The sequence below is a fragment of the Salvelinus fontinalis genome, chromosome 34 (assembly GCF_029448725.1).
Source record: "Salvelinus fontinalis isolate EN_2023a chromosome 34, ASM2944872v1, whole genome shotgun sequence".
Taxonomy (NCBI): domain Eukaryota; kingdom Metazoa; phylum Chordata; class Actinopteri; order Salmoniformes; family Salmonidae; genus Salvelinus; species Salvelinus fontinalis.
In genome coordinates this window covers 16,945,546-16,959,570 of record NC_074698.1, presented here as the reverse complement: position 1 = coordinate 16,959,570, position 14,025 = coordinate 16,945,546, and the positions used below count along the sequence as shown (strand labels likewise).

Here is a 14,025-nt window from a genome sequence, read left to right as displayed (position 1 = left end):
AAACTGACAGGCTCCATGGATGGAAGGCTCATGACAGTTATTGAAAAGGAGGGTGGCTATATTGGTCACTGAATATTTTTGAAAGGCCAAAAATGTTATTTAATTGTCATTTTGTGTTACTTATTTGTTACACTTACTCTACAAATTGAGAATAGAAAGTGAGTTGGGAGAAATTATTTTTGTAATGTAGTTGCCTAATAATTGTGCACACTAATAGTTGCCTAATAATTGTGCACACTTATATATTCCCCTGAGAAAGACAAAACTCACTATTCCTTTGTTAAACATTCAGGTTTGAGATTAAATAACATTTTGGATTGACTGAGAGCATTGTGTTTGTTCAACAATAAAATGAATCCTGAGGAATACAATTTGCCTAATAATTGTGCAAGCAGTGCATACTGTATGTTTTTTGTTTCCGTTGTTTCTCCAGAGTGGAAACAATGTGACGGTGACCACCACGCCCTTTGAAAACACCTCCATCAAGATTGGTCCTGCCCGCAAGTCCAGCTACAAGTCCAAGATGGCACGGCGCAACAAGAAGACAGAGGCTAAGGAGGGACAAGAAAGGTACAAGTGGGTTTCTCTGCACAGCAGATGCTACACTATGATTTCAGATGAGCGCTCTAGAAAATCAATGTCATTGACTGTTTTTCTAACTCTCTCTCTCCTCTCATCCTCCCACCTCTCTCTTTTCACCTCTCACTCGCAGTAAGAAGCGCAGCTCGTTGTTCAGGAAAATCACTAAGCAGTCGAACCTGCTCCACACCAGCCGCAGCCTGTCCTCTCTGAACCGCTCTCTGTCATCAGGGGACAGCCTCCCAGGCTCCCCCACCCACAACCTCTCTTCCCGCTCCCCCACACAGAGCTACCGCTCCACCCCCGACTCCACCTACCTGGGTCAGTATGAAGGGCAATACTCTACCTACATTACTGTACAGCACTCCTCTTAGCATCTGCACCCTCACATAACAAAATAATACAGTTTGAATTATTGCTATATGTCTCCTCTTCACTCCTCAGGCAACACTTCTCAGAGCAGCTCTCCAGTCTCCAGCACCCCTAACTCCCCGGCTGCCTCCCAGCACATGAGACCCAGCTCCCTGCACGGCCTCTCCCCCAAGCTGCACCGCCAGTACCGCTCAGCCCGCTGCAAGTCAGCTGGCAACATCCCCCTATCCCCCCTGGCCCACACACCCTCCCCCACCACCTCCTCTCCCCCACCCCTATCTGGCCACACAGTGGGTAGCTCCAACACCACTCAGGCCTTCCCAGCAAAGCTCCACTCCTCTCCCCCTGTGGCCCGTCCCAGGCCCAAAAGCGCAGAGCCCCCCCGCTCACCCTTGCTACAGCGGGTTCAGTCGTCAGAGAAACTGGGCGCGACACTCCTGACCTCCTTTTCATCTTCGTCGTCAGCTTCCTCACCCCTTGCAGGGGGGGTGTCAATGCGTAAGCACAGCCTGGAGGTGTCACATGGGGACTACAGGAGGGAGTCTTACCACTGCGAGCACAGCCTGCAGAGTCTGTTGGAGATGGAGGGAGAGAACGGGCCCATTCCCCCCTCTCCCTCGTCTTCCTCCTCCCCCTCTCCCCCCACGGTTGGAGAGACAGGGTGCCTGAAGCCTGCGAGGAGGCTGGGGAGACAGGAGTCGCCCCTGAGCCGGGACACACTGCTGACAGGGAGGGAGAGAGCTGCCCAGACTACAGCATCTGACCCTCACACTGACAGCACACCTGTTAAAGTAGAGCCCAAGACCAGCGCTGGTGAGACAGCTCAGACATTAACCCCTTGCGAGGCTCTGAAGAGAAAAGCTTCCCCAGTACCAGGTGAGGCCCAGCCTAGCCCAGCCTCAACCCCCTCCACTCCAGGGGCCAAGTCCAGCCCAGCAGACAAACCTCTAAGCTTTAGTTCTCCAAGCTCTGAGACAGCCAGTGGAGGCCCTAAACTCACTGACAGGGCCCCAGTCCAGGCTACATCCCAGAGTCCGCTCTCCCAGGAGCGTAAGCACCAGGCTGTCCAGACAGACACCACCCCAGCAAGCAGAAGCCAGGAGAAGAGTGAGAAGAAAGGGAGTGTGGGCCCAGACAAAGTCACTACACAGAGGGCGGGAGCTACAGAGTTGGCTAAGGCAAGTAAAGACACACAGATGGGAGAGAGCACTTTGAAAGGAGGGATGGGTGGCATTGACAAAGCCACTGAGACCAAGGTTAAAGGACCTGCTCCTTCAGTCCCAACCCAAGCACCAGCCCCAACCTCGGCCCCATCCCCTCTTACCATAGGCCCAGTTCCTGCTTCAACAAAATCCAGAGCAGACAAGGTTTCTGTCCCGTTGAGCAGCTACCGAGGGGCAAAGGAGGAGAGGAGTCACCTGGAGGTGGTGGAGGAGAACCCTATGTCCCCCTCCTCCACCGCTGCCTCCCCCTGCTCCAGCAAGTCATGCCCCGTCTCCCCTGGTGACAAGCCAAGCTTTGTGACTCAGCTGACCAGTGTGGCCAAAAACGTGCTGGGGCCTATGAAGATGGGATCCCAGGAAGGGCCCAAGGGCGGTGAGGAGAAACGGGGAAGTTTAGCAGGAAAGTCTGAGGCTCCGTCTGGAGGTAGTCAACGGGGGGCTCAGGGGACATCTCCAGGTCCTACCGGCTCAGCTCAGCCTGAAAAGGCAAACACGAGGAATTCAGGTAAGCACCACTCCTGATCTGCGAGTGAGAGACAAACCTGGGATCTCCCGGAAAATGCCTTTTGGATCAGAATATCATGCCACCATATCAGGCACGGACAGGGCACCCTCAAAAAAAGGGACAAAAACATGTACGCCTAAAGAAACACACACCAAATAGCTAGAAAATACAGACCTGTAGATAAAACAAGAATATGTAGAGGAATGTGCTTTAATGCTGTTCTCAAATGTGTGTATGTATGTACTATATGTGTAATGTATATAGTAAAAGCGTGTCTTCTTGCATGTTCCAAATTGTACATGAGAGATAAAAGAGAATATTTAAAGAGATTAGGGAAAAAATCTAACAGACCTGATGGTAGTGAACACTGTGAACATCATGTCAACAGCCCCCACATGTTCCCAATGTAAACAGCATGTCTATAGGCAGGCTTCTGTCACAGTCTGTCACCATGAGGAGCATTACCCATGTCCGTCAACTTCGATGCCATCTCTTCACTCAGTTAAAATACAAAGATAATACAAAGACCTTGTCTTTTTCTCACACAGTACCTGGAAAAAAGATTGAGAGAAGAATTGTTGCATTGGTGTAACATGCATTGGTGTAACACATTGAGATGTGTTCCTAACTGGACTAAGAAGATGACCTGCTTGCTAAATGTGGAACTTGGAATTGTATTGTGTAAAGGAGAGCTGAATGAATTTGTTTGAGTGTTTTAAGGGCTGAGTCCTGGTTGGATTTAGGTGGACTATCTGAACTTGCACAGGGACACTATGCAATGGGCTTTTTAAGTATTTTCCTGTGTCCCCAACAATGTACCCATGAACGGATGTTAGGGAGGTAAAGGTTTGCAATAAGCCAAGCAAGCAGATATATTGTTCTACGAATTGTCTGCATTGACTCAACCCACTGGGCACACACTGGTTGAAGTCAATGTTGTTTCCACGTTGAACCAACATGGAATAGACATTGAATTGACATCTGTGCCCAGTGGGCATTGTGAAATGTGCAATTATTTAGGTTCTGAAATTAATACAGTGCTAATGAATTGAACTAAAGAAGAGGAACCCATATATTAAGTGTGGTCAGGTGATGAAATTGATACTATAGAATGGGAGTCTTGTTTGAGACTTACTCGTACTCTGGCAACGTAGGCTAGAACTCTCTCCCTTTTCAATGTATGCAAAATTAGCGTTGTATAATGTAATGTGCGACTAAAAGTGCCAGTTTATTTAAGGGATATGTTGTTTACAGTGATGTGTAATGATATGCAAGTTCTATGTAGAATTCCTAGTGAGATCTGAGAGCCCACCTTAGACCTAGGCAGCACTCTCATCAGTGACATAACTTAATATGTTCATGCCCATACCTGTATCAGACTGCCATCTTGTGGTCATCACACGACTGTTCTGAACATAGTATTTGAGGTAAAAATGTAATTTACACATAATCAATTCACAATTTAATGACACAAGATTAGATTTTATCCGAGATATTACCCTCATATCTTCATGATTTTCTATTGTAACCACTGTTCCATTCATATAGCTACTAGAAACTTGTTTGTCTAAATACAATTTGAAAAAACTTTTGTTGTGTGTATTATGACCGATAAAGAGAGATGTATGATACTGATACTGTGCTCCTAGGAGACGACAAACAGCTCATATTTAGATGAATGCTAGTTAAAAGCTTGTGTTTGTGTATGTGGGGGTGTGCGTGGAAATTGCACTTTATTTTGTGTCATATGTATTTATTTATCTATTTATTACACTTTATTTATTGTATTTGATTATTTGTCAATTGCTCTCAAACGGTTTACTTGTGCATTGTTCTTTGAATTGTTATTTATATCTCTAAATTGTAAGTCTACAAATGAGATAATTTACCAAATCTGTGTGGTTGTCCTATTTTGTGCAGTTATACTTCTGTCATTCCATAAGAGAGTTGCAATACACCATGGCCTCTGTCCATGTTGACTTATTTGTGAGTTTTGACTTTTTTATGACACTTCTCTCAGTTCATTGTTGTCCATGTCATTTTATTCCCTAGGCACTGTTATGAAACCAATGCAAAAAAAAGCCTATAGAGTAATAAAATCCTTCAAGAGAATCCTTAAATTACCATGTGCCTGTTTGTGTTCTTGTTGTGAGACATAACTTTGACAGACAACTTCTAAATGGATATCAGAGGGGTCTACAACAGGGCCACGTTCGGCAAAACTTTGTCCAACCTTGCAGATAGACATTTCAGGAATAGAGCAATACATAAATCCTTATTCTATACGTTAGAGAGGCATATTTGTTTTACGTAGCATATACATGAAAGTTCCAAAACGTTGCGTCATGCTGAACACGCCGCTGTGGAGGGAGTAAATCAATGGGGGTAAAAGAAACATTGGACCTTTATTGACCAATCACGATACCGAATTCAGACGATTATTTCGTTGACAGTAGTTTGTAAGTGAAACATACAAGATGACAGATATGTAAATAACGGTAAGAGGACACATTATAACCAACTATAAAGAGCTCAGGAGAGAAGAACAGCTAATGTTAGCTTGTTTACAGAATATAATAAAGACATGGACGTCGTTGGCTAGCTAGATATCGTTAACCCGCTGTCAATTAGCTATTAGCTCACTCACTAGCAAGTTAGCCTACATTGAGTTAGCTTAAGATTTGAAAGCAATATACAATATTTTTGTTAGCTATATTTTTACAATGCAACGTTAGAACACATTCATTCAGCCAGCAAGAAGCTCGTCAGTGACAAATTAATGCCAACGTGCTTGCCATTGGCATTGTTGGAAAAAATGTTGACGATTCATCTGTAATGTTGAGACATGTAGTTACCTCAACCCTAGTCGTGTCACTGTAATGTTAGCTGGTTGTCAACACGAATTGTATTACTTACGTTGAACAATTCAGGTGCTGACTTATCACACAACGTATCACAGATTTTTAGCGCTCTATCGATATACAGTGCATTCCTTTAATTGCTGCCAAAGGTGCTTCAACAAAGCACTAAGTCAAGGGTCTGAATACCTATGTAAATGTGATATTTCGTTTAAAAAATATATATATATACATTTGCCAAAATGTCTAAACCTGTTTTTGGTTTGTCGTTATGGGATATTGTGTTTAGATTGATGAGGGGGGAAAAAACGATTTAATCCACTTTAGAATAAGGCTGTAACGTAACAATATGTGGAAAAAGTCAAGGGGTCAGAATATTTTTCGAATGTACTGTAGACTAGCCAGCTATAAAATCTTTCAATGTATATTAAACAGTTGGATACTTGCTACATGCGAAGGCAGATGGAGCTGTACTGTGTGAGTAACTGCATTTTCAGTGTCTGCTGAAAAGAAAGTGCTGCTCCACAATTATTTGCCAGAAGATACTGACCCTACCGTTACGATTGTTTAAACTGAGCTGCACTGGGGTCGGAACGCAATCACGATTATAACCACACTGCCATTCGAAAATGGCTACCGTGGTTACTGCTAGCTAGCATACGTTAGTAATAATACATATCCCATCCCTACATTGAGATTTATATTCCGACCCATATCTCGCGCTGGCTCCCCATTGTCTTAATTTAATCATGATTGCGTTTCGACCCCAGTGGAGCTCAGTGTAAACAAGCCTAACGGTAGGGTTGGTATCTTCTAGCAACATTACTATAGTCTATCTATTTGAAAGAAACCCATACATGTCTGAAATTCCTACTGTCATCACAAGCTAGTCACATGCCCTCAGTCCAACTCACTGAGGGGAATAATTAACATGTCATGCAGTTTAACATACGTTTGTAGCTACTTCCTGGAGAGAAGACTTAGTATAAGCTACTATTATGATCTGTGCAGTCAGCTTACATCTGAGCTTTGCCCCTGATGGTAATCAAAGTTTCTTCTTGGCTGAATACTCAATGCTGTGTCCACTCTCAGGTTGATATGGCGATAAGGAAACAACCTCCAGACAGTTGGTAGCCCAGTAGTCATGAATCCCAGTTCTCCCTGTGAGGGCCAGAGCCCTGAGGGTGACCCTCCAGACGATTGGTTCCACCTTTCCACAGTGTTTCTGGGAACTCAGGGCTCTGATGGGAGCCGGGATGACCCAGAGGAACATGAGAAGAGAGGCAGACTCAAGTCCAAGTTGGTGTCAGCATGGAACAATGTCAAATATGGTATGTGTGCCTAAAACCGTTTTGACCTAAACAGTGACCAGTCACTTAAAAAAAAATATATATATATATATTTCACCTTTATTTAACCAGGTAGGCCAGTTGAGAACAAGTTCTCATTTGCAACTGTGACCTGGCCAAGATAAAGCAAAGCAGTTCGACACATACAACAACACAGAGTTACACATGGAATAAACAAACATACGATCAATAATCCAGTAGAAAAGGTTTATATACAGCATGTGCAAATGAGGTAGGATAAGGGAGGTAAGGCAATAAATAGGCCATGGTCGCAAAGTAATTACGATATAGCAATTAAACACTGGAATGGTAGAATGTGCAGAAGATGAATGTGCAAGTAGAGATACTGGGGTGCAAAGGAGCAAGATAAATAAATAAATACAGTATGGGGCTGAGGTAGTTGGATGGGCTATTTACAGATGGGCTATATACAAGTGCAGTGATCTGTGAGGTGCTCTGACAGCTGGTGCTTAAAGCTTGTGAGGGAGATAAGAGTCTCCAGCTTTAGGGATTTTTGCAGTTCGTTCCAGTCATTGGCAGCAGAGAACTGGAAGGAGAGGCGGCCAAAGGAAGAATTGGCTTTGTGAGTGACCAGTGAGATATACCTGCTGGAACGTGTGCTACGGGTGGGTGCTTCTATGGTGACCAGTGAGCTGAGATAAGGCGGGGCTTTACCTAGCAGAGACTTGTAGATGACCTGGAGCCAGTGGGTTTGGCGAGGGCCAGCCAACGAGAGCGTACAGGTCGCAGTGGTGGGTAGTATATGGGGCTTTGGTGACAAAATGGATGGCACTGTGATTGACTGCATCCAATTTGTTGAGTAGAGTGTTGGAGGCTATTTTGTAAATGACATCGTCGAGGATCGGTAGGATGGTCAGTTTTACGAGGGTATGTTTGGCAGCATGAGTGATGGATGCTTTGTTGCGAAATAGGAAGCAGATTCTAGATTTAATTTTGGATTGGAGATGTTTAATGTGAGTCTGGAAGGAGAGTTTACAGTCTAACCAGACACCTAGGTATTTGTAGTTGTCCACATATTCTAAGTCAGAACCGTCCAGAGTAGTGATGCTGGAAGGGCGGGTGCGGGCAGCGATCGGTTGAAGAGCATGCATTTAAGAGCCGTTGGAGGCCACGGAAGGAGAGTTGTATGGCATTGAAGCTCGTCTGGAGGTTAGTTAACACAGTGTCCAAAGAAGGGCCAGAGGTATACAGAATGATGTCGTCTGCATAGAGGTGGATCAAAGAATCACCAGCAGCAAGAGCGTCATCATTGATGTATACAGAGAAGAGAGCCGGCCCGAGAATTGAACCCTGTGGCACCCCCATAGACTGCCAGAGGTCCGGACAACAGGCCCTCCGATTTGACACACTGAACTCTATCAGAGAGAAGTAGTTGGTGAACTTGGCGAGGCAATAATTTGAGAAAGGTTCACCCATGACCAGCTCTGAAACCAGATCGCATAGCGGAGAAGGTAAGGTGGGATTCGAAATGGCCGGTAATCTGTTTGTTAACTTGGCTTTCGAAGACCTTAGAAAGGCAGGTTAGGATAGATATAGGTCTGTAGCAGTTTGGGTCTTGAGTGTCTCCCCCTTTGAAGAGGGGGATGACCGTGGCAGCTTTCCAATCTATGGGAATCTCAGACGATACGAAAGAGAGGTTGAACAGGCTAGTAATGGGGGTTGCAACAATTTCGGCAGATAATCTTAGAGAGGGTCCAGATTGTCTTTCCCAGCTGATTTGTAGGGGTCCAGATTTTGCAGCTCTTTCAGAACATCAGCTATCTGGATTTGGGTGAAGGGTAAATGGGGGAGGCTTGGGCGTGTTATTGTTTGTAATTTTATAGTTTGTTTACCTTTGCCCATCCAGGCTGGTCGTTCAAGTCAAAGGCCCGCTTCAGCAAGACCTCTCCTCTGACCATGCTTGGACAGTCTTATCTGCTCAGTCATGGAGGTGAGAGATGTTCTGTTGGTTGGGTAACTCCACCCTTTTAAAAAGACCCACACCTAATGGTAAACTGGTATGTAACTGGATTTGAGAAAATTGTATAGTCAAGGCCAGTGTCTGTCCTTTGTTTTGTCAGTGGAGAGGGAGTGCTTTCGCCGGGCCTTTGCCACTCTGCTGTGGCTGACGTACAGGCGGGGCTTCCCACAGCTGGATGGTTCCTCTCTGACCACAGACAGTGGGTGGGGCTGCATGCTGCGCAGTGGACAGATGCTGCTGGCACAGGGGCTGCTGCTACACCTGCTGCCGCCAGGTAAAAGAAAAAACACACTTGTACACGTGGGTCACACACACACACACACATATACAGTGGGGCAAAAAAGTATTTAGTCAGCCACCAATTGTGCAAGTTCTCCCACTTAAAAAGATGAGAGAGGCCTGTAATTTTCATCATAGGTACACTTCAACTACGACAGACAAAATGAGAAAAAAAATCCAGAAAATCACATTGTAGGATTTTTAATGAATTTATTTGCAAATTATGGTGGAAAATAAGTATTTGGTCACCTACAAACAAGCAAGATTTCTGGCTCTCACAGACCTGTAACTTCTTCTTTAAGAGGCTCCTCTGTCCTCCACTCGTTACCTGTATTAATGGCACCTGTTTGAACTTGTTATCAGTATAAAAGACACCTGTCCACAACCTCAAACAGTCACACTCCAAACTCCACTATGGCCAAGACCAAAGAGCTGTCAAAGGACACCAGAAACAAAATTGCAGACCTGCACCAGGCTGGGAAGACTGAATCTGCAATAGGTAAGCAGCTTGGTTTGAAGAAATCAACTGTGGGAGCAATTATTAGGAAATGGAAGACATACAAGACCACTGATAATCTCCCTTGATCTGGGGCTCCACGCAAGATCTCACCCCGTGGGGTCAAAATGATCACAAGAACAGTGAGCAAAAATCCCAGAACCACACGGGGGGACCTAGTGAATGACCTGCAGAGAGCTGGGACCAAAGTAACAAAGCCTACCATCAGTAACACACTACACCGCCAGGGACTCAAATCCTGCAGTGCCAGACGTGTCCCCCTGCTTAAGCCAGTACATGTCCAGGCCCGTCTGAAGTTTGCTAGAGAGCATTTGGAATGTCCAGAAGAAGATTGGGAGAATGTCATATGGTCAGATGAAACCAAAATATAACTTTTTGGTAAAAACTCAACTCGTCGTGTTTGGAGGACAAAGAATGCTGAGTTGCATCCAAAGAACACCATACCTACTGTGAAGCATGGGGGTGGAAACATCATGCTTTGGGGCGGTTTTTCTGCAAAGGAACCAGGACGACTGATCCGTGTAAAGGAAAGAATGAATGGGGCCATGTATCGTGAGATTTTGAGTGAAAACCACCTTCCATCAGCAAGGGCATTGAAGATGAAACGTGGCTGGGTCTTTCAGCATGACAATGATCCCAAACACACCGCCCGGGCAACGGAGTGGCTTCGTAAGAAGCATTTCAAGGTCCTGGAGTGGCCTAACCAGTCTCCAGATCTCAACCCCATAGAAAATCTTTGGAGGGAGTTGAAAGTCCGTGTTGCCCAGCAACAGCCCCAAAACATCACTGCTCTGGAGGAGATCTGCATGGAGGAATGGGCCAAAATACCAGCAACAGTGTGTGAAAACCTTGTGAAGACTTACAGAAAACGTTTGACCTCTGTCATTGCCAACAAAGGGTATATAACAAAGTATTGAGATAAACTTTTGTTATTGACCAAATACTTATTTTCCACCATAATTTGCAAATAAATTCATTAAAAATCCTACAATGTGATTTTCTGGATTTTTTTTTCTCATTTTGTCTGTCATAGTTGAAGTGTACCTATGATGAAAATTACAGGCCTCTCATCTTTTTAAGTGGGAGAACTTGCACAATTGGTGGCTGACTAAATACTTTTTTGCCCCACTGTACATACATACAGGTATATGTTTCCAGTAGCATCTCAAAGTATGTCCTGAGTAACACACTACTACAGTTTATCACTACTTAGCCTTATCCCTTGTCTCTCTATTGTTGCCAGGCTGGACCTGGCTCTCTGCCAACCATGTGTCCAAAGATGACATGAAGGTACAGGAGTCTCGCTCCTTGGGTCTAGAGTTGACGAAGAAGGGAAGGAGGAAGAGCATAGTGTCCTTCCTGGAGAGCCGGACTGAGGTCACTCACAGACGGGTGGTGTCCTGGTTTGGGGATCATCCCATCGCCCCGTTCGGGCTGCATCAGCTGGTGGAACAGGGCACAAGCTCAGGGAAGAAGGCAGGGGACTGGTATGGCCCCTCCTTTGTAGCACACATACTTCGGTGAGAACTTAGAATCTAAACCTGCCCCCCCAGCCATCTGCATTCCATACAATACATCTTCGCTTAGTGATGTGGGTTGTCTGTTTGTTTTAGTCTGGCTGTTGACGCAGCATCAGCAGAGGTGTCCAATCTGACAGTGTATGTAGCACAGGACTGCACTGGTGAGTGTTCCCTTGTTATCTCATTCTCACTATTTGGCAGGGCACCGATCAGACCATAGTAATAGGTTGTATCATGTGGTCCCTGTGTAGTGTACATAGATGACGTGGTGAGGCTGTGTGAGAGACCTCTATCTGAGGGCTCCACAGGACCCAGTCCAGCCTGGAAGTCTGTCATCATCCTGGTCCCTGTGCGCCTGGGAGGAGAAGTCCTCAACCCCACCTACATTAAATGTGTCAAAGTATGTGTCAAGTCAGAGTAACATGCTAGAGACATGCACACAGACACTGACAACCACAAAACACAGTGAGAGATTGGTAAACCATTCTTGTGTTTTTATCTTTCCAAAGAATCTCTTGAGGTTAGAATGCTGCATTGGAATCATTGGTGGCAAACCCAAGCATTCTCTGTTCTTTGTTGGGTACCAAGGTAGGTGTATGGTCTTCCTGTTGTCATTCTGTCATTTTACAGTCCTTGTACCCTCACTCTGACCATGCTCATGTCTCCTGTGCTAGACGAACAGCTGTTGTGCTTGGACCCCCACTACAGCCAGTCCACAGTGGATATCACACAGGATAACTTCCCCTTAGAGGTAATGGAAGGCGCTCTCTTCCTGTTTTGGCTGTGTTTGCAAACCCTATACATTATTCTATATCCATTTCACTAGACCAGGTCCTAGACCAAGATTGTATCTCGGTCTAGCAGTGTAACACGAAGCCACTTATTTACCGACCTGTCTGTGCCTGTTGGCGGCGCTTTCGTGACACAATCAAGATAAAATCTCGGTCTAGAAACTGGGCTATCCTGACGCCACCATCTCTCGCCTTAATGGGGACTTCTCTCCACTCCCCCTGCAGTCATTTCACTGTAAGTGTCCCAGGAAGATCTCCTTCAGTCGCATGGATCCCAGCTGCACTATAGGCTTCTATGCCAAGAGCCAGAAGGAATTTGAGTTACTGTGCTCAGCTGTTAGCACGGTATGTGGGGCACACACACACAGGCAATATTGCTGCTACTATTTATTCTTTATCTAAGCTATACTGTATATTATTTTTGTGTATATATTTCCAAACATAAAAATTCTGAACATTAAAATTGTTATTTTGTTACTACTTTGTATTACTTACTGTGTATTCTTTTTATAAATGGGTATTGCACTGTTGAGGAAAGCTTGCAAGTAAGCATTTCACTGTACCGTTTACACCCTGTATCCTGTGAATGTGACCAACTTGATTTTATTTGTGGTGTCCATGTCAGGGGAATAGGCTGGCTATGGATTTGAACTCTGGACAAGATGCTGTTGTTTACTCTTGAGATCAAATATACATATATGAAGAGTATGCTGTATAACTGATGCAGAACATGTTTTAGTTGCAAGGAGCCAAGTACATTATTGCTTTTACAGTATGTTGCAATACAGTCATTGGTTAATGGTTAAATTGAGATGAGGGGAAATATTAGAGCTCTCCTAGAGATGGTTCTCTCATTCATCTCTTTCTCTTCCCCAGGCTCTCTCATCATCAACAGAAAAGTACCCCATCTTCACCATTGCAGAGGGTCAGGGACAGGATGGGGGGCAGGAGGATGAGAGCGATGCACCCCCAAACTCTGTCACCCACATCTTGACCAAGGACAAAGCGAGGCTGAGAAGGACCAATAACAGCAACAGCATGGATGAGTTTGTGTTATTGTGAACAAACGTAGCAGGTATAAAAGTTCTAAGCTCGGTTGAATTAGCTGTATCCCTGAAAACTGGAACATCCGGTTGTTGGCAACTCCGCTAAGGGTGCTGTGAACAGACTGACTGAATGTGGCCAGCAGGGAACATAATTCACATACCAACTCATACACACGGTTACTGAACTGAGCTTTATCAATGGCAGCTACTGACGGGGGACATGCTCCAGCATTAGCCTTTATCCCCAACCTCCACAGGCAATACCCAGGCAGGGTGAGGTGTTGCTGAATATAACAGGCCAATGACACTATTCTTGTGTATTTATTAGTTTGGTCTAATTATTTGTTTTAAGGGGACATGTTTATGAATGTAACAATGTTTTTAAATGAAGGTTTCTCTATAATTGTTTTTAATTTAAGGTTTTGATATTAGTATGGTTTTGAGGTTCTTACGTTAAATAACCTGCCTTCAACTCCGTTGTTTACTATTCTACATGAAGTCATGGGTGACTCTATGCCTGGCTGAAAGACACTAACTGACCCTATTTCATCATTGTGTAGATAGGCTGCTCATCCCATAGTCCTCTACACTACAACCTTTTGTTGAACTACTTTGTCCAGCATTAGACTCTGAGCTGCTGTTTGACGTCATGTGACAGGATGTCTGCTCTGTGAATGGATTAGGAAATTGGATTCCTTAGACCTTGTGACGTGCACATGGAACCGGTGAAGGAATCAATTTGTCTTCTTAGAGATGTTGGTTTTATGTGGTTGAGTGGGGGAGAGTATAAAATAATAATTTTAAAATTGCTATCAGTCAATTAAGAGGCACATTCTGAGCAATATGGGGTTGCATTTGCCCTGTTTTTTTTTTTATTAATATTTTTTACATGGAAAAAGAGTAGCACAATGCATTCAATAAAAGCTTAGTAAAAATAAATAAATCACTCAACTTCATCAGACTGATTTCGTTTAGGCCATACAAATTTGAATTACATGTTTAACG

General features: G+C 44.5%; 2 protein-coding genes across 3 annotated transcripts in view; both read left to right on the top strand.

Moving 5' to 3' along the window:
* LOC129833326 (microtubule-associated serine/threonine-protein kinase 1-like) overlaps nucleotides 1-4,802 on the top strand; it is a 60,128-nt gene extending 55,326 nt beyond the window's left edge. For both annotated transcript variants that reach the window (XM_055897839.1, XM_055897840.1), the window contains 4 exons: nucleotides 434-570; nucleotides 713-900; nucleotides 1,024-2,679; nucleotides 3,228-4,802. In XM_055897839.1, the coding sequence (XP_055753814.1) occupies nucleotides 434-570; nucleotides 713-900; nucleotides 1,024-2,679; nucleotides 3,228-3,271 (2,025 nt within the window). In that variant the 3' untranslated portion in view covers nucleotides 3,272-4,802. The remainder of the gene's footprint in view (nucleotides 1-433; nucleotides 571-712; nucleotides 901-1,023; nucleotides 2,680-3,227) is intronic.
* A 208-nt stretch (nucleotides 4,803-5,010) lies between these two features.
* On the top strand, nucleotides 5,011-13,976 carry LOC129833324 (cysteine protease atg4da-like). The gene is made up of 11 exons (XM_055897837.1): nucleotides 5,011-5,177; nucleotides 6,630-6,868; nucleotides 8,754-8,837; nucleotides 8,968-9,141; nucleotides 10,907-11,183; nucleotides 11,277-11,344; nucleotides 11,435-11,583; nucleotides 11,693-11,771; nucleotides 11,858-11,934; nucleotides 12,200-12,319; nucleotides 12,851-13,976. The coding sequence occupies exons 2-11, from the start codon at nucleotides 6,682-6,684 to the stop codon at nucleotides 13,034-13,036; spliced, it is 1,401 nt and encodes a 466-aa protein (XP_055753812.1). The 5' UTR covers nucleotides 5,011-5,177; nucleotides 6,630-6,681; the 3' UTR covers nucleotides 13,037-13,976.
* The last annotated feature ends 49 nt before the right edge of the window (nucleotides 13,977-14,025 follow it).

Bases quoted from the DNA above. Each gene is read 5' to 3' on its own strand.
- LOC129833324 (XM_055897837.1), top strand. From the start codon at position 6,682: ATGAATCCCAGTTCTCCCTGTGAGGGCCAGAGCCCTGAGGGTGACCCT. The intron at 9,142-10,906 runs GTAAAAGAAAAA...TATTGTTGCCAG, and splicing joins GCTACACCTGCTGCCGCCAG to GCTGGACCTGGCTCTCTGCC. The intron at 11,584-11,692 runs GTATGTGTCAAG...ATCTTTCCAAAG, and splicing joins CCTACATTAAATGTGTCAAA to AATCTCTTGAGGTTAGAATG.